We start from the raw sequence: 21,085 nt of genomic DNA, 5'->3' as shown, positions 1-21,085 counted from the left end.
ATTATAGACACATAAACATTACCATCTTTGATTCCAAAACAGTGACACCATTCCTGAAGGGAAATGTGTTTATCATCATTTGTGTTGCAGCCCTGTAAAAATGCTGTCACGCAATGTTCCATTGGGATCAATGGGGCACGCAGTGCAGAAAGTTCTGATCTTGTAAGTAGCCTGCAATACAATACAGAGCAAGAGACAAGAAGGGTTGACATTAATCTTTTGTATCATCTATATGTTTGAGAAGATGTCTAAAAAGAACAAACAAGCAAGAGTAGATTTGACAATACTAATAGAAGATTATAACAAATATAGTCAAATAAAAATGTTTTGGCCTTCGATTTAAATGTTTGCCCACTTGTAGAATGCCAGTTCAGTGTGTATTAGAGTAAATGAGATTCAGAAGTTGTTATTTACACCATATAATCATTCAAGTTGTATGCCATAAAAGGTATAAAAAGATTCATGCTGTTGAAGTACACAATAGGAAGGGCAGGCACGCAGGAAATTACGTCATCCCGCTACGTACATATCAACCGGAGAGGTACACCTGGAAGCCATGGAGAGTAAGCAGACTAGCGCTGTTGATATACATGCTGTGACAGGGGAGCTGATGTTTTGAACATATTTAAGCGATCAATTCCTGGTACAAGATTGTGCATAATGCAATGTGAGTGGTGACTTTGCTTTATTGAATGTGTTTTAATAAATTTAAGGTTTTACACTATATGAGCTTTTCCTTTTTATGGTAACATTTATCCCTATGTGGAGCATATTGAAAGGCGAGAGAGCAGCAGTGGTCCTTTGACCTCGCCAGCCTTAAAGGGGAACAAGTGCTTCCGCTTATAATAAGAGGGTCAAGGTTGTCCATGGAGCTCTCCCAGATGAAGGTGATGGCATGTGGGTGATTTCTTCACAATAAAGTGTGAATTATTATATGGAGTAATGAAACACGATCTTTATCAGTTTTTTGAACAAATAAGCACGAGACACTTTGGAACTTATTGTTTCCTGAATAGAATTTGGGAATTGTTTTGTTGCACTTTAATTCTAAAAATTATTTATATTGATGTTGCACTTTGATAGATATATAGAGTTATATATGATTTGATTCTGAGTTACACATAATTTTTACACGCAACACGCTGTAATTTATACTGTACTTACATGTTACACAGTTGTTGTGTGGGCACAGCATTGTCCTTGTTTTTATTTTGTTGTGAGGTGCCATGTTGCACTTCCAGTGACCAGTATGAGAGTGTGAGAGCGATAACACTAAATTTAACACACCTGCTCCCCATTCACACCTGAGACCTTGTAACACTAACGAGTCACATGACACTGGGAAAGGAAAATGGCTAATTGGCCCAAATGCCACCAGTTTAGACATTAATGGCTGTGTGTTGAGTTATTTTGAGGGGACAGAAAATTTACACTGTTATACAAGCTGTACACTCACTACTTTACATTGTAGCAAAGTCCACACAGGGACGGATCTGTCAGCGGCGTCCGCCAGCTCAGCGGTAGATCTCTCCGTTGACAGGTCCCTCTTTGCTCACTGAGCGGGGAGGGGCTTGTCGAGCGCTGCTGCTTGTCTATGGAGAGATCAGAAGAAAACGAACAGCATGTCCGTTTTCATCAGATCTCACCCGATCCGATCCGCCAGGATGGATTGGCGACGTATCCCTATCAGTCTGATTTTAGGGGATCGGATTTCAGAAATCACAAATGGGCAAAAATCTGAAAGGTAGTATTATATTGATTTAACATCAGGTATTTTTATGGAATATATGGATGACATTTATCCCTGTGTTATGAAAACATACCTGTCTATAGAATGTTGATCAAGCTGGCTAAATTGCCAGTGAACAGGATACACATACATGTGATAGTTTTTCTGAAAATCCTTCACCAAGAGTTCAATGTTATGATCACCCTCTTGTAGACGCTTCTCATTCTCATAGATTTTATTAACCTATTAAAAAATACCATAACTCTACTTATTTCATCAAAATATGTTTAAGAATTATAGCAGATAAAACAGAACTGCATCAAACTTTCAATAAGTACATTATGTATTTATATTCCCTTCAGCCTGTACAAAAAGGCCATTATGGCGTACCTTGCGCATCTGACATTCAAAGTGTACCGTTTTTAACACCCACTCTCCTCTATATGACAAACATATTTTCAGTACTAATTACACAAAGAATAATAATAATGGGCAGAAAAGAATGAAAGAGTGACAACTGTTTTGTTCCATCACATTTGTATCAGTGAAGTGACCCGATCACATAGATGATTTGAGTAATGTCCCCCTAGATTGGTGGTCAGTAGAGTAGAACCCCATTATTGGTGATCTGTGGGATAAGGACTCTTTACATTCAGTATAATGGTTGCCTTACACTGAAGTCAGTGCAAAAGTGCTCCTTACATTACTGGTCAATATAGTGCCCTCTCACACTGGTGGTCATTGGAGAAAGCCCCCTTATATTGGTCGTCAATGGAGAAGTGCCCTCTTATGATGGTGGTCAGTGGAGAAAGCCCCCTTACACTGGTGGTCAGTGGTGGTGTGATCAGTGTGGAAGTGTCTCCTAAGGATCCATACACACGGTCGAACCGAACCGATGAGAATGAACAGAAGTTCAGTTTCATCGGACCAAACCGACCGTGTGTATAGGCCATCGGTCTGTTTTCCTTCGGTCCAAAATTTTAAAACATGCTTCAAAACCGAACCGATGGACCGCTGCCCGATCGGACCAAACCGATGGTTAGTACAGAGAAGCATCGGTTTAAAACCCGCGCATGCTCAGAATCAAGTCGGCGGATGCTTGGAAGCATTGAACTTCGTTTTTTTCAGCACGTCGTGTGTTTTACGTCACCGCGTTCTGACCCGATCGGATTTTGAACTGATGGTGTGTACACACATCAGGCCGTACGGCCACTTCAGAGGTGAACCGATGAAAACGGTCCGACGGACCATTCTCATCGGTTTTGTCCGACCGCGTGTACGGGGCCTTAAAATCTCCCTACCAGTCATGGAACAACTCAGGGCTTGTTGGTTCCAGGACATCCCTAAACTCGATAGTGATAACTGGGATGATATCTGGGACTATCCTTTCTGACCTCTAGTCTCTCTAAGGCCCCATACACACGACCGGATCTATCCGCTGGGATTGATCCGCGGATCAGTTCCAGCAGACAAATCCGGTCGTCTGTACGGCCTAGCGGATATTTATCCGCGGAGATTCGTCGGGCCGATCGATTTCAAGCGTATATAAATTTCTTAGCATGCTAAGAAATCTATCCGCTTGAATCGTTTCCAGCGGATTGATCCAGTCGTCTGTACAGACTCACCGGATCAATCCGTCCGCTCCCCTCCCTCGCATGCGTCGTAATGATTCGACGCATGCGTGGAAGTACTTACCTTCCAGCGTCGCGCACGTCGCCGCGTCATCGTCGCGGCGACGGCGCGACACGTCACCGCGGATGTATTCCGCGCGGATTTTGATCCGATGGTGTGTACAAGCCATCGGATCAAAATCTGGAGGAGGAATCCAGCGGAGATCCCCTCGTCTGTACGAGGCCTTAGAGACCATCTAATACAGTTTAAAATAACCTATAGTGCCTATTTTACCGCATACAGACTACACAAAATTAAGTCCAGTCTCTCACCGGAATGCTGGAGATGTGGGGGAACTCCGGGAGACTTTACCCACATCTTCTGGACCTGCCCAGCTATAGTGGGATTTTGGGAGGAATTATTGTCATGCATCCGTTTGGTCAGCAACATCCCTTTGCAACTCTCTATGTCGGTATGCCTGTTAGGACTGGTTAAGCAGTTCATCCCCACTGTAGCGGGGCACACTATAGTGAGTTTGTTACTATTTTATGCCAGAAAAGCCATCACACTCCATTGGAAGAAACCAACCCCACTCACAAGCATTTTCTGGAAACAGTTAGTGAATCAGAACCTACCCCTTTATAAAGACACTTACTTTAACAGAGGTTGTCCTAAAAAATACCAGAAAGTATTTAAATGGTTAGCATAGCCATCCACAGCATAAAATAATCCCTTGCTGGTGAGCGGAAGATAGTCCTTCCTGGAATACACCCCATTACACAAGGTCTTCCCGCTGTCTAGAGGCTAGAGGAAAATGACTCTATTTAATTTATGTGTACTTTGTTTCTTACTGGGAGTTTTTCCAGTTATCTGGGTTCATGTGGGAGCAGAAATGAGGATACCTCCACTGAGTGGAAGTACACTGACGTAACCGGTAGCTTAAGATGGTGCAGAAATGATAGCAGATAGTTGGCCCATGCCATTAGAGAACTAATGGCATAACTGACATAATTTTAATTGTGTTTTAATAACAAGCAAAGAAAAATTCAATCCTCTTTTATATAGATAATGAAAGGGAAGTACTTTGGCCTTCTTCCTATGTCACTGATACCTATATAATCTGTCTACTCAACTGCCTTATATGGACACCTTAGCATATTTTGTTTATTGGGAACATCACAAAATACATCTCATGCTTTTGGCAATAGGATAATCTCACCTTGTTTCTCTGCTTCTCGGAGAGAAGGTCTGGATTTTCCAGACACCCTTCATAAAGTTGTATAAGAACATTTTTCAGCCAGTCTCTCATTCTGAAGGGAAAATTAGCAAGTTCATAGTCTGTACATGGTGGGATGTCTATAAAAATGTAGAAATAATTTAGACCAAATAAATAGTTTAGTACATATTGACATGCTTAAACTCAAATAAAATTCATAACATTTGGAGGAGCCTTGTAGAATAACTCTGTCTTATTAAGTTATTTGATTTAGGCTCTTTTTTTGTGCTTTCATCATTTCATATTATTAACGTGATATAATTCATGTTTTCTTAAACAATGTCTGCACTCATGTTTTGTAGACCGAAACCAGCTGAAAAAAAAACAACAACCTGTCATTATCAATAGAGCCTATAATGGTACAGTAACATTCCTTTGGCTTGGCTCTATGTGACAATGAAATGTCATGTTTTTCCCCAACCATGTAAACAGAGTATGTTAAAGCGGTAGTTCACCCCCCCCCCCGACACATTTTACCATCGAGACAGGCATTGTAGCGCGAGCTACAGTATGCCTGTCCCGATTTTTTTAACCCCGGACTCACCTTGTAATCGGAGATCGTATTTTTCGGCTCCCGCGGGGAATGGGCGTGCCTATGGAGAGGGAGGATGATTGACGGCCGGCCCTGGCACGTCACTCTCCCCGAAGACAGCCGGAGTAGGTCTCGGCTCTTCACGGCGCCTGCGCACAGGCTATGCGCACGCGTCGTGAAGACCAAGCCTATTTCGGCTATTTCCGGAGAAGCGTGACGCGCCAGAGCCGGCCGTCAATCATCCTCCGTCTCCATAGGCACGCCCATTCCCCGGTATCTTCAATCTACGAGAACAAGGTGAGTACGGGGGTAAAATATTTGGGACAGGCATACTGTAGCTCGCGCTACAATGCCTGATTTTATGGTAAAATAAAAAAAAAAAATTTTTCGTCGATAGGGTGAACCCCCGCTTTAACAAGTATTGACGCTGTATACACACATGGCTTTCCGAAGAAAACTATTGAAAATAAAACCAAATAATGCTGTATGTGTAACGCCACTGGCGTTATTTACTATAGATCGAGCGCAGCTTTGCCTTCTCCAGGCAGCTGCGCTCCTCTCTCTCACCCTACCGCGTCATTTCCGGTGCGCCGAGGGCTTGCGCTCCACGCTGGAACGCGGAAGTGCGTCCCAGCGTGTTCTCTCGTCTCCCGCGCTCCACGAGCTATTTAAACTCTCAGCAATGGCGGCAGGGTGTTCCGCTATTCTGTTGGACACCCACCGCCACCTGAGAGCCGCTAACAGGACCCCTGGACCTCCACAGCCTGTTCCACGATCACCTCCCTCAGGAACTGAACCCTCTCCTGGCTACAGCCACCTGCGCTCCAGGGACTCTTCAACCCCTCTGCTTGTCTCCTGTAGCAAGCGTTCATCTAACAGCAACCACTGACCTTTTTGGACACTACAACCCAGCCTACAACAGTCAGCTGAGATCAACAGTACCGCAAGTATTTTGTAATGCTCCATTACAGTGTTTCCCTGACCTGGCTGTAATATTCACCTAAAGGACTTTGCTTAATGATTTACCTGTCTATTCTGTTGAAGATATGCTATAATAGATATCTGGCTATCCTGATGTTAATACTGCTCTGTTCACTAATTCTGATAAGTCCCATAGACTGATACCAGTATATATATATACATTGATTCAAATCACAACCTATCTTACACTAAGTATATACTAAGTAGAAACTCTCTAGTATTGTACAAATGCATCCGCAATGCTTATGAATTAATAAGCTCCTATGGTTATGTTGGTTTCTCTAACTGAGGTTGTGATGAATTAAACCCTTAACTCTTTGATCATATAAAAGAGTGACGTAGTGGTTTATACCTGAGAAACCTCCGCAGCTGAGATCCAATTAAATCAAATTAACTCAAGGCAGGATCGTTACATAATAGCGGAACCTTTAACTATTAATGGATCCAGCGGAGCTTGCGAACCACTTAGTTGGACTATCACAAAGAGTGGACACTCTCACCACTACTATGAATGACCTCCGGTTAGAAAATGAGGTCCTCCGTAACCAGAATTTTGCTCAACCTAGGGACCGACCTGAGCCCAAGATCGGAAACTTTTTCAGGTGACAGGAAAAATTTCCGTCAATTTATTAGTTCATGTCGTCTTATGTTTGACCTACGCCCCCGCACTTACTACTCTGACAGAGTCAGAATTTTGACCTTGAAATCATACCTTAAAGGAGAACCTAGAGTTTGGGCTGATGCCTATGTAGAAGAACACGGCGACCTTTTGGGTGCTTTCAACACTTTCATAGATGAGATGTCTCTCCTCTACGAGGACCCTAATAAACAACTTACAGCGGAAAATACCATCAGGAACCTCAAGCAAGGAAAAAGACCTGTAGAAGACTACATCTCAGAATTTAAGTGCTGGTGCCGAGAGACTTTGTGGACCGATATTGCCCTCAGAAACCAATTTCGTCTTGGGCTGTCTGAGTCCATGAAGGATGAACTCGCCCGTGTTGAAATTCCTGCATCTTTAGAGGATCTCATGCACCTTTCTCTCTCTATTGATCGCCGTCTCAGAGAGAGGAAGGCTGAACGTGCCAATTCCTATCAACTTACACCTTTTAGGAGGTCCAGATCCCCCCCAAAGGAGGTACCTATGGAAGTTGGCACAATCAAAGGCCCATTATCCTCAGCTGAGAAACAAAGACGAAGAGCCCAGAACCTCTGTCTCTACTGTTCCGCCCCTGACCATATGGTGTCTACTTGCCCAATCCTAAAGAATAGGTCTGAAGGTAATATCTTTAACATTAGTAAATTCAATGTAGCTGGAACTACACCTAGATCTACCACTAATCACTATAGGGCAAATCGTCAGCCAGCGGGCGTAACGTAATTTTTCCTATTTAAGTTACACCGCCGCAAAATTTCTACCTAAGTGCCCGATCCACAAAGCACTTACCTAGAAATTTTGAGCGGTGTAACTTAAATCCGGCCGGCGCAAGGCGTTCCTCTTCTCCAGGGGGCGATTCCCATTTAAATGAGGCGCGCTCCCGCGCCGGCCATACTGCGCATGCTCGTGACGTCATTTTCCCGACGTGCATAGCGCGAAATTACGTTACGCCGGGCTTTGTGGATCGCGACGGGACAATAAAGTTGCGTCGGGTAAAAAAAAAGATACGGCGCCAAAAAAAAAAATTTTAATTAAGAAAAAATCGCGTCGCTAGCAAGAAAGGTCTGTTTTTACAAGGTGTAAACAGTTTACACCTTGTAAAAGCAGCCCTAATTTTGCGTTTGCAAAATAAAACTTACGGAGAAAAAACGAAGCTGAAAAGCTTTGTGGATCTCCGTAAGTCCTAATTTGCATACCCGAGGCGCCATTTCGACGCGAAATGCCCCCAGCGGCGGATGCGGTACTGCATCCTAAGATTCGGCAGTGTAATTCAATTACACATGTCGGATCTTCGTCCTAACTATGGGAAACTGATTCTGTGGATCAGTTCCATAGTTAGGACCAGGGATACGACGGAGTAACAGCAGTTACTCCGTCGTATCTCTTTTGAGGATTTGGCCCTATATCTTTCTCACTCTTACCTTACAGTGGGACCAAGATAGGACTACCATTGATGCGATGGTCGACACTGGTGCCTGTGGCAACTTTATTGATTTAGGTTTTGTTAATTCAAATAAAATCCCTTGTGTGTTTAAGCAAACTCCCTTGTCTGTCACTTTCATTGACGGTTCTACTTCCTCTTTTGGCCCAGTCCAATCTCAAACTGCACCACTGTTGGTTACTTGTGGTAATGCCCATACTGAGACCCTTGTATTTGACATCATTCCCTCGCCTCTATTCCCAAAAAATTTAGGCTAACCCTGGTTACACCTACATCAACCAACTTTCCAATGGTCCAATAACGCACTTAGTCTAGATTCTACATATTGTAAAGAATCTTGTTACCCCATCTATACCATACTTCTAACAAGTGAGTACTGTGAGGGTCTCCCAACTTATTTACATGACTTCTCTAATGTCTTCAGTAAAACCAATGAGAGATACTCCCACCTCATAGAATATATGATTGTCCTATTGATCTTATTCCAGATAGTCCTATTCCAACCGCTCGAATTTATCCATTATCACAGCCCGAACTGGTTCATCTTAAGGACTACCTTGACGATAACCTAAGAAAGGGTTTCATTAGACCTTCCACTTCCCCAGCTAGTGCAGCCATGTTTTTCGTAAAAAACAAAGACGGTTCACTCAGACCTATAATCGATTATCGATCATTGAACAACATCACGGTAAAAAATCGCTATCCCTTGCCTCTTATTCCAGAACTAATCGAACGTCTCCAGACTTCCAAAATTTTTACAAAACTAGATCTCGGAGGTGCCTACAACTTAATCAGAATTCGTCCAGGTGATGAGTGGAAAACTGCATTCAAGACTCGATATGGACTATTTGAGTATTTGGTAATGCCATTCGGCCTATGTAATGCACCTGCAACTTTCCAACGTTTCATCAACGACATTTTTCGTGACTTATTAGACATTAGACTTATTAGACATTTGTGTTGTAATTTACCTGGACGATATTTTGATTTTTTCTGACACTTTTGAGGAACACACTAAACATGTAAGATGGGTCTTGGGCAGATTTAGAACACATCGCTTATACGTCAAGCTTGAGAAATGTCTCTTCAGTCAGTCAAGTATTTCCTTTCTCGGGTACCAAATTACTCCTGAGGGAATCCAAATGGATCGTTCCAAAGTCGATTGCATTCTCTCCTGGCCAATTCCCCATTCAAGGAAGGCTTTGCAGCGATTCCTTGGATTCTCAAACTATTACCGGAAGTTTATCAAAAATTTCTCAGAGATAGTCAAACCCCTGAATACTTTAACTAGCAAAAAGATACCTTTCAATTGGTCAAATGAAGCGCAAAAGTCTTTCAATTCACTCAAGCTTTCTTATACTACTGCTCCTATTCTCCAACTACCTAATCCCCTATTCCATTTTACTTTAGAAGTGGATGCATCTCACTTTGCCTTGGGTGCCGTACTTTCCCAACGTTCAAGCTTATCTGAACCTCTACACCCAGTGGCCTTCTATTCCAGATCTCTAACATCCGCAGAAAAGAATTACCCTATTGGGGGAAAAGGAACTCCTCGCAATCAAAGATGCCTTAGCCAATTGGAGACATCTACTAGAGGGATCTACATACCTATCACCATCCTCACAGATCACCGTAACCTGCAACATTTGAAGGCCTGTAAAACTTTGTCTGCCCGCCAGGTGAGGTGGAGTTTATTCTTTGACAGATTTGATTTCTATATTTCTTATCGGCCAGGTACACAAAACATAAAGGCTGATTCCCTATCCCGGGTGGATGAAGATCAGACTACTGAAATTCCTCCTCACTCCATCATACCTTCTAACCGCTTCATTGGACTAACCATTTCCTTTAGACAGTTGCTCTCTCAGACTACATCCAAGGATATATCCGATCTGCCTAAAGGAATCTTAAAAAATTCAGATGGACTATACACCTTCAAGAATAAATTATACGTTCCTCCAAAATTACAGCTGTCACTACTCAAACAACTTCATGATTCCCCATTAGCTGGCCACCCTGGAATCACTAAAACGATTCACCTCGTTAAAAGACATTACTGGTGGCCTCAATTGGATAAGATGGTCCATGATTACGTGAACTCTTGTGAGATTTGTGCCAGCAACAAACTTTCAAGAAAACCTCCTTTCGGGCTTTTAGCCTCTATTCCAATACCAAACAGACCGTGGGAGGTTGTTTCAATGTATTTTATAGTTGATTTACCTAGGTCAAATGGTGCAAACACCATCATGGTCACAGTTGATCTACTAACAAAGATGGCACATTTCATTCCTTTAAAAAACTTGCCAACCTCTTTCGAAACAGCAAAAGCTTTCATTACAAATGTCCTAAAACTCCATGGCTTACCATCTCAAATCATTTCGGACCGTGGCTCCCAGTTCATCTCTAAGTTTTGGAAAGCCTTATGTGTTGCTTTAAAGATTGATCATCGCATGTCCACTGCTTACCATCCTCAGACAAATGGACAGACAGAACGAGTCAACCAGACTTTAGAACAATACTTACGTTGTTATTGTACGCACCTACAGGATGACTGGTTCCATTTGCTCCCCCACGCTGAATTTGCATATAATAATGCCACCAGTTCTTCCTCCAAATTCTCACCATTCTATGCCAACTATGGGTTCCATCCAAATAGCTTACCATCTAGCTTTCTCTCAAATAACGTTCCTGCTGTAGAACAATATCTTTCTAAATTAAAGAACTCTCTGGGAATTCTTCGTTCCAACTTAGAAGCTGCCCAGCTACGACAAAAACGGAATTATGATGCTCACAGATCAATACCTCCTTATAAAGTGGGAGATATCTACACCTTAAGATACCCTCGAAAAAACTTGGCCGACAATTCACTGGTCCTTTCCCTATTTCACATGTCATCAATCCTAACGCTGTTAAACTGCTTCTACCGCCTGATTGGAAAATACATCCCTCATTTCATGTTTCACTCATCAAACCATTCATACCAAACCCATTTCCCAACAGAAATTCACGTCCTCCACCTCCGGTTGATGTTATGGGCGAAACTGAATACGAGATTGAGAAGATCCTGGATTCCAGGAAGAGAGGCTCTACTTTCCAATACTTGATACGCTGGAAAGGATATAGTCAACTTGATGACTCCTGGGAAGACTCTTCTCACCTCCATGCTCCCCGCATGATCAGGCAATTTCATCGAAGGTATCCTACTCGTCCTTGTCCTAAAAAGAGCACTGGTGGTGCCCCCTTGAGGAGGGGAGTATGTAACGCCACTGGCGTTATTTACTATAGATCGAGTGCAGCTATGCCTTCTCCAGGCAGCTGCGCTCCTCTCTCTCACCCTACCGCGTCATTTCCAGCGCGCCGAGGGCTTGCGTTCCACGCTGGAACGCGGAAGTGCGTCCCAGCGTGTTCTCTCGTCTTCCGCGCTCCACGGGCTATTTAAACTCTCAGCAATGGCGGCAGGGTGTTCCGCTATTCTGTTGGACACCCGCCGCCACCTGAGAGCCGCTGACAGGACCCCTGGACCTCCACAGCCTGTTCCACGACCACCTCCCTCAGGAACTGAACCCTCTCCTGGCTACAGCCATCTGCGCTCCAGGGACTCTTCAACCCCTCTGCTTGTCTCCTGTAGCAAGCGTTCATCTAACAGCAACCACTGACCTTTTTGGACACTACAACCCAGCCTACAACAGTCAGCTGAGATCAACAGTACCGCAAGTATTTTGTAATGCTCCATTACAGTGTTTCCCTGACCTGGCTGTAATATTCACCTAAAGGACTTTGCTTAATGATTTACCTGTCTATTCTGTTGAAGATATGCTATAATAGATATCTGGCTATCCTGATGTTAATACTGCTCTGTTCACTAATTCTGATAAGTCCCATAGACTGATACCAGTATATATATATACATTGATTCAAATCACAACCTATCTTACACTAAGTATGTACTAAGTAGAAACTCTCTAGTATTGTACAAGTGCATCCGCAATGCTTATGAATTAATAAGCTCCTATGGTTATGTTGGTTTCTCTAACTGAGGTTGTGATGAATTAAACCCTTAACTGTTTGATCATATAAAAGAGTGACGTAGTGGTTTATACCTGAGAAACCTCCGCAGCTGAGATCCAATTAAATCAAATTAACTCAAGGCAGGATCGTTACAGTATGTGACTTTTAAAAACTTTAGCAAGATGCTTGCTATTACTTTTTTTTTAGCCTGTAAAGCATTTTGTGTGCCCCTCTCTGATTTAGTTTTACTTCATTAATGGGACCTAATTTTCCCTGGCTAAGCTAAACTAGCTGCCCTCCCTCTTTACTAACTGCACTCAACATAGCCATTACACTTTGAACAAACGTACAAAAAAGGTCAAAAGAGTGAGCAGAGATCAGCACAAAACTTGTTTACAATAAATATGGCACCAATATACATAAGAAATAGGAAAGAACTTTGTTGGGGATATGGGATTTTAAAGGTGCATTACACTATAAAAAATCACTCAAAATGTATGTAAAAATATGCAAAAGAATTTATTAAATTAACAATATCATAAAACTGATGGATACAGTATGATCATAGTCATAGGTGTACACAAACATCCTACTATAGACAATGAATAGCTGTAATCACATATTTATTTTGATCACGTTCATATTTTTTCTTCATGTTTCGCCATGATGGCTTCTTCAGGAAAGAACATAAGGATTTGTTTAGTAAATATGGAAGATCAATAATAAATCAGCTCTTGGACTGAGTGTAGGAACCTGCTGGAGTTGGCTCAAAGAGGGAGGGTGGTGGAGTTCTGCAATACAGTACGTCCTCACAAACAAAAATGCCCTAGTCATAGCCAGGTCTCCTGTAGGGAGAGATATGCACCACTATCTCAGACCCCGCCCGCAGACCACGACAACCAACGGCCAGGGTTGTCGGGAAGAGGCCCTGTCCTTATCAACATGGGGACAGGGTACTTTGGGGTGGGGCTCGCTCGTCTCCACTCTTTTCCTGACCGGCCGCGCGGCGTGCTTGGATACGGGTCTAGTATGGATTGCGGGGGGACCCCCACGCTGTTTTTTCAGCGTAGGGGGTTCTCCTTACAATCCATACCAGACCTAAGAGCCTGGTATGCTCCTAGGGGGGAACCCATGCCATTTTTGTATTTAAAATTTGGCGTGGAGTTCCCCCTCATGATTCATACCAAACGCTGCAGCTAGAATTGGCGGGAATCCAAGTCGGATCCCCGTCGCTTCTATGACGGCTTTTTCCCATAGCGGTAAGCCGGCTCGGCACTGGCTCCCGCGACGGGGCTCGTAGGTGGTCAATCTCGTGGAGAAAGGGAGCGAGATTGACACAATATCGCGGTCACCTACAGTAAGTGCTATTTTTATGTAATGTAGCATAATGGTTAAGCTCAAAGTGAATGTTTGCAATAGCTTCTTTATTTCTCTTTTACACTACATAGGAAAGCACACAGGGGTAAAAAATCTGTTTTGTAAATTCTTAGCATAACATTTGGATAAAATCAAGTTAGGTTGGCAAGGGTACAAATTAGCACATCAGTGACTTTTTCACAGGTTTGAGATTGCTAACAATCCAAATGACTTTGGGTTCATGACAAATCTAAATATTATCTACAGTAGATAATCCAATGTCATTGTTGGGACTTGAAGATTAAACTGTGGGGGGGAAATGTCTTAATTTATTTTGTTATTTTTTTAGGAAAAAAATCTTATGATGTTACATCGCTTCCAATGTAATGTGAAAGCATCGTGTTTACAATGATCTGCTACATGCACTCCTATGGAGCAATATTGGAAGCTTAGGAGGTGATTGTAGCTCAGTGATGGATGCTGGGTGTCATGCTGCATATACACGACCATTTTCCATGACGAGAAAAATGCAATTTTTTTAATTGCTCGCTAAAAACGGTTGTGTGTAGGCTCCAGAGCATTTTTCTCGACGAGAAAAATGTCCATTAAAAATTTAGAACCTGCTCTATTTTTTCTCGTCGTTTTTCACGTCATCATTTTTCTCGTCGTGAAAAAAACAGCCGTGTGTAGGCTTTAACGTCGGGGAAAAAAACACGCATGCTCAGAAGCAAGTTATGAGAAGGGAAACGTCGTTTTTTCCATGACATGAAAAACGGTTGTGTGTACGCGGCATCACTGACACCTGTTACAGACTTCTCTTGGAGCCACCAGAGCTGCCGATTCCCCTTGCCATTTAAAATGGCTCTAGGGCAAATAGTGCTGTTTTAAAACAGTAGACTCAAGTGATAAACTTAAAGTTCAGCTGGGCTTTAAAATTTGTAAATTATTAGATTTATTAAAAAAGAACAAAAATGTCCTCACATTTGCATGGTCCTTGATAATCCAGATGAAGATGGCCTCCTTCCTTTGTTCCATCTAGTTGACACTTTGTTGCAAAGAGATAACAATCACTGCTGTATGTCTTGTTATCTGTGCCACATACCTGAAAAAATTCCCAAAAAATAAAAGTGATTCACTCATTCATTTTTGTGCTACTTATCCTACTATAATCACAGAGCAGGCAGCCAAGTAGGCTAGCCCAGATTTCACTTTGAATGACAATAGTTCTCACTATGGGATTCAAATGTGGTACTGTATATAAAATATAATTATATCAACATATTCCCTGGGGGGACTTGGGGGCGGGGTTGTGCAAGAAGAGGTGATATGGTGGGGGAATTTATGATAGTAAGGTTGATTGGGGAGTATTTTTGCTAGTAAGGAAATTTATGCTTAGGGGTAAGCATACAGATTTGTGTTGAATATTTGGTGGTGGTAGGGGTTTGCTGATACATGATGCTCATACATCTTGTGTGTGTGTGTGGGGGGGGGCGAAGTCTGGCATGTTTGCCCTGTGCTCTAGATCAGGGTTTGTCAACTCCAGTCCTCAAGGCGCCCCAACAGGTCATGTTTTCAGGTTTTCCCTCAGATGAAATGTCTGTGGTAATTACTAGGGCAGTGAAACTGATCAAATCACCTGTGAAAAATAATGGAAAGCCTGAAAACATGACCTGTTGGGGCGCCTTGAGGACTGGAGTTGAGAAACAATGCACTAGATGACTTTGTCTCAGCACTCCAATCCTCCAAGAGTATTCACCTTGGAATGAAACAAGTCGCACGCACACTTCGTTATAGGGGTATAGGGGTACTCTTACAAATTGATGTACCTGCCTTACAGCATAAAACACAGTGTAGGGACACTTCCATTAAAATACATTATTTAGCCACAATATAGCACACTTAGAAATAGTAATACTAATAGCATATGTACCTGCCTTTCAGCGTAACAGTTTGTCCCCAGGTCAGGGCGTTTGTATACAGTAGATAAATATTTTATCACACTGTGCCACATTTTACAGCCAACATAAATAATTTGAACTGGCTAATATTATCTGCCCACAAGCAAATAAACAAGCACTCAGCAGTAGTAATAAGCCCCAAGCACTAGGTGCTGGATCATACCTGTTAGTACTGCAGGAGTTAAAGTTAGCAAGCTGTCCGTCTGGCAGCTTCACTTCAGACTAGGGTTGCCACCTGTCCTGAATTCACCCGGACAGTTCGGGTTTGGAATCATGCATCCGGGTTTCAGACTGCCTGAAACTCAGACACATTATTCAGACTGGACTGTGCCAAATAAATAAAACCAAACAAATGCTTTGCAAAGTTATATAAAATACGTCTGTTTCACATTCCTTTTGCCTTATTAAAGAAATCTTGGAAGTATGTGTTTTATATTATATACTGCTGAAAGGAGTTTTAATACATTTTTTCAAAAGATGTATTTTTCTGATCTGTATATGAGTTTATTCACTATAAAATCAGTATATATATAGATCCTTTTGTAATCAGGTCTACTTAAAGCATGCAGAAAGGTTTTTCTCCTTACCCGATCATTTAGGTTAGTGGGTTGACAGAGGTCTGGATCTTGGCAAGCACATAATGGGTTTCCATTTCCATCGGTTTTACACATCTTCCCTCTTTTACAGTGAAAGTTGGAACATGAATCTAAAAGAAAATGTTATGTCACTAAAGCCATGACTCACTTATGGCACCTAGTGGTGGCTTTCTAAATTGTCAATATCTGATTGTTTTCAACTTTTTACGCCTTAGGACCAAGCATTTTTTTGTTTATTCAAAGAATAAATATTGGTGTGACTAATACCACCAGGTATGGTTGAAAGGCCATTTCTCACACATCAAATTGCAAGGATATATGGCAATAGAAACAAACACCCATCCATGCTTATTTACATTACTATGCGTTTTGGCCAATTCAGGGGTTAGTTGTAGAATCATAAAGTAAGGGATAATGGAGGGGTGTTTGTTCCCATCCAGAATCAAAGAATCGAGAAGCACAGCTACATTTCAGTTGTGGAAAGTGACAACTAAGTCAGATGCAATGGGTTCTAGGTTGGCCTGGTACACAAGTCTGGTGAGAGCATGTTGGTGGGTGCAGCGTGGTGCAGCGGCAATAACACACACAGGGCCAGATCCACGAAGCAGTTATGCTGGCGTATCTATTGATACGCCGCGTAACTGCTAGTTTTCTCCGGTGTATCTTTGTTTTGTATCCACAAAACAAGATACGCCTGAAGCTGGGCTAGATCCGACTGGCATACATCTTAGTACGCCGTCGGATCTAAGGTTCATATTTACGCTGGCCGCTAGGGGGCGTTTCTGTCGATTTCCGCGTCAAGTATGCAAATTAGCTAGATACGGCGATCCACGAACGTACGTCCGGCCGGCGCATTTTCTTACGCCTTTCCGTAAGGCTTTTTTCGGCGTATAGTTACCCCTGCTATATGAGGCGTATCCTATATTAAGAATGGCCGTCGTTCCCGCGTTGAATTTTGAACATTTTACGTTGTTTGCGTAAGTTGTTCCCGAATAGGGCTTTGCGTAGAATGACGTTCACGTCGTAAGCATTGGCTTGTTGCGGGTTAATTTCGAGCATGCGCACTGGGATACCCCCACGGACAGCGCATGCGCTGTTCAGAAAAAAACGTCAATTACGTCGGGTCAAGTAAAATTAACATAAAACACGTCCACATCTTTAACATTTGAATTCCGCGCCCTTACGCCGGAAGATTTACGCTACGCCGCCATAACTTTAGAGGCAAGTGCTTTGTGAATACAGCACTTGCCTCTCAAATTTGTGACAGCTTAGCGTTAATACGATGTGGATCTGGCCCACAATGTCCAGGTGCAATTAATACAAGGCAAACAGTTCACAACAAACTCAGTGGAAGAAGGCCCAACCAGGAACACTCACAGATACCAACAGCATGTAGCAAAACAGGTATCAGATGAAGTGAGAGCGTCTGTCTGAAGGGGCATAATGTGGCCTGGCCGTTTCATGCCCAAGTGGGAAGATGTCCAAGGAGATTGCGAGCCCTAAGCTTTCCCTTTCCCTGACACATTTCCCTACCACTAACACTGTGCCTGATAGACGGATGACCTGTCTCTTCACTATCCACACACAAATACGCACCAAACGCAGGGGCCAGGGTCTTAAATAGACTCTGCCACACCCAAGGTGGCTGTCAGAGTCACATGGGTGGCCAGCATCCAATTGGATCACTGCCCCCGAGACTCAGGAAACCATAGAGGAAACATGTTCCCCTATGACTTCTTCTCCCTTTGCATCAGTGGAGACTGCAGACTGCACCTGCCTACAAGCAGTCTGGGAACTACAGAGCTGGTAAAAGCTTGGTGGCCTGGATTGGTATCACAAAGTGGACTGCTTTGAAGGGACAAAAAGCACAACAGAACAGCTGACATCCCAACATAACCAACTTGCTTGGAGTCACCCTTGTCAAAGCATTAAATAGTTTGTACATCTGTACTGCAAGCAGGTGGGAGGAGGTGTCTCTGTTGGTTTGATGTTCTGCTTCCTCCCAAGATCTCAAACCTTCCATCACCATTTTGAAGAGGTTCAGAGAGTGGAAGCTTTGTTTTGCTTGTACAGGCTCTTGAGTGAATGGACATGTTTATGGTAGGCTCATCATAACTGTAGCAAGGCATATGGCAAAAATCTTCAAAAGTTAGCAGGTACACATTCAGAATATGTCTCGGGAGAGAATGTTACAGCCCTAGACTTGTGAGAGAGAAGTAGAACACGTTGGTCATTCAGCCACTGTGCCATGCCATCAAACGCAGCCACTGTGCCATCAATTATCGCCACTGTGCCCATCAATTTTCGCCACTGTGCCATGCCATCAATTGTCGCCATTGTGTAATGCCATTGTCGCTAATGTGTCCATCAATTGTCGCCACTGTGCCATGCCAAACGTAGCCACTGTGCCATCAATTGTCGCCACTGTGCCATGCCAAACGCAGCCACTGTGCCATGCTATTGTCACCACTGTGCCCATCAATTATCGCCACTGCGCCATGCCATTGTCGCCACTGTGCCCATCAATTGTCGTCACTGTGCCATGCCAAACGCAGCCACTATGCCATGCCATTGTCGCCACTGTGCCATGCCATTTTCGCCACTGTGCCCATCAATTGTCGCCACTGTGTCATGCCAAACACAGCCACTGTGCCATGCCAAACGCAGCCACTGTGCCATGCCATTGTCGCCACTGTGCCCATCAATTGCCGCCAGTTTTCCCCTAAAATGCCACCAGATTGACCCCCCCGCCTGGCACTGATAGGCACTTCCAAAGCCAACCAGCTGCCGTTATTCAGATGGCCGGCGCTCACCAGGGGGCCGGCCATCTGAATAGTGGGCGGCAGCGACAATACATAGATTCATGCAATGCATGAATCTATGTATTGTATTTCAGTGGAGGTGCAGGAGAGAGAGGGGGCGGCGCTCCTGCGCCCTCTATGGATGCACCGCCACTGGTCTCTCTACTGTCCCAACATCAGACTCAATGTCTAGAGCCACCTCTGCTGTACCAGTAAAATCTTAGCAAATTCTATGAGCATTTTCACTGATCAGCCATAACTTTATGATCACTTACTTAATATTTAGTAGGTTTCCCTTTAGCTGCCAAAACAGCACTTATAAATTGAGGCATGGTCACCACTAGACCTCTAAACGTATACTGTGATATCTGGCACTAAGCCACAGGTAGCAGATCCTTTACGTCCTGTAATTTGCGAGGGGCCACCATGGATTGGACTTTTTTTTCCAGCACATGCCACAGATGCTCGATTGGATTGAGATCTGGAGAACATTGAGGTCAAGTCAACACCTCAAACAAATTTTTGCAGTGCGGTAGTGTGCCAAATCCTGCTAAAAGAGGAAGCTACCATCAGGGCCTGCTCAGTGATCTAGTTCTGATGCTCACTTGCCCATTGTAGGTGCTACTGGCTGTGGAAATGGTCCAGCATGGGTACCCTGACTGGTGTCCAGTCCTATACATAGAAAGCTACAATGCCCATTTTTTCTGCTCTCAACACATCAACTTCAAGCATAACATGTTTACTTGCTGCCTAATACAACAAATATCCCACCAACTTTCAGATACCATTGTAATGAGATAATCAACTTATTCACTTAAGCTGTCAGTGTTCATAAAGTTATGGTTGATCAGTGTATATGGTAATCATCTTGGTGTACTTGTTTTCTTCTCTTCAGGGACACAAAAGCACCCAGTCAAACAGGTGCTTGCTATAGTGTGACCACCTGGAAATTAAAGTGCTGCAAGCATCCACCTTTGCTTCTTATGGTCTCTTTTGTTACCCCTTCTCAAATGGTTAAGTATGATTCAAAGACCCAACGTGATCTACTGTGAGGAGGATCTCTACTTCAGAAGGGCCGTGCCACAGTATTTTACAATGTCCCTATATATCAGTAGTGCAATAGTCATTATGGGCCAGATTCTCGTATATCCTGCGGCGGCGGCGCGTAAGCTATTTACACTACGCCACCACAACTTACAGGAGCAAGTGCCGTATTCCCCAAACACTTGCTCCGTAATTTGCGGCGGCATAGTGTAAATGGCCCGGCGTATGGCCGCGTAATTCAAAGGGGGCGGCTTGTATTCAAATTAAGCGCGCCCCTGCGCCGATTGAACTGCGCATGCGCCGGGCTGAAAAATAGCCCAGTGCGCATGCTCCAGCTCACGACGGAAAACGTCAATGACGCCGACGTGAGAGTCATTGACATAAAGTCGTATTCAAGAACGACTTAGGAAAACAACGTAACCGACGGAAAAAGCCGACGCGGAGCCGACGCCATACTTAACATGGCATACGGCGGACTGGCGTAAGGTTACCCATCATATAGCAGGGGTAACCTTACGCTTACGGAAACTACGTACGCGACGACTACGCGACGCTAATTCGTTCGGGAATCGGCGTATCAGGCTCATTTGCATAGTCAAATGAGAACTGAACGTAAACGCCACCTAGCGGCCAGCGTCGCATTACATCTAAGATCCGACGGTGTAAGTGACTTACACCTGTCGGACCTTGGCCGTATCTATGCGAAAATGATTCTAGGAATCACTCGCATAGATACCCGGGGCCAAAAACAGAGATACGACGGTGTTTCCTGAGTTACACCGTCGTAACTCTTTTGAGAATCTGGCCCTATGTGTCTTTAGAAAAGTGTATGACTTTGGATCACACAATCTGGTACCTCACAATGGTAAATATGGTGCAGAAACTCTTGGTCTGTTCTGCCCACTTATGCAGCATTATTAGATTACTGGCCTAGAAGACTCCTGGTCTGTCCCACCTCCTATGTTCTCAAATATACACTGATGGGCCAGGAGTCAGAAAAGATATGCTCTTTTAGGGGTTTTGAATAATCTTTAGGCCTAAAATCTGCACGAAAAATGTAAAAAGCGACTCTGGCAGTGACTAACTAACTATAT

At 43.5% G+C, this 21,085-nt stretch overlaps 1 protein-coding gene across 1 annotated transcript in view; it reads right to left on the bottom strand.

Annotated features, from left to right (window-relative positions):
* Positions 1 to 21,085, bottom strand: part of SPARCL1 (SPARC like 1) — a 46,997-nt gene that overhangs the window by 11,551 nt on the left and 14,361 nt on the right. The window contains exons 6-10 of the mRNA XM_040325904.1: positions 16,138 to 16,256; positions 14,574 to 14,694; positions 4,560 to 4,696; positions 1,824 to 1,972; positions 23 to 171 (exon numbers count right to left, since the gene is read on the bottom strand). Coding sequence (XP_040181838.1) covers positions 23 to 171; positions 1,824 to 1,972; positions 4,560 to 4,696; positions 14,574 to 14,694; positions 16,138 to 16,256 — 675 coding nt within the window. The remainder of the gene's footprint in view (positions 1 to 22; positions 172 to 1,823; positions 1,973 to 4,559; positions 4,697 to 14,573; positions 14,695 to 16,137; positions 16,257 to 21,085) is intronic.

The sequence above is a fragment of the Rana temporaria genome, chromosome 1, assembly GCF_905171775.1.
Source record: "Rana temporaria chromosome 1, aRanTem1.1, whole genome shotgun sequence".
NCBI classification, from domain to species: Eukaryota; Metazoa; Chordata; class Amphibia; order Anura; family Ranidae; genus Rana; species Rana temporaria.
This window is presented reverse-complemented; position numbering and strand designations above follow the sequence as displayed.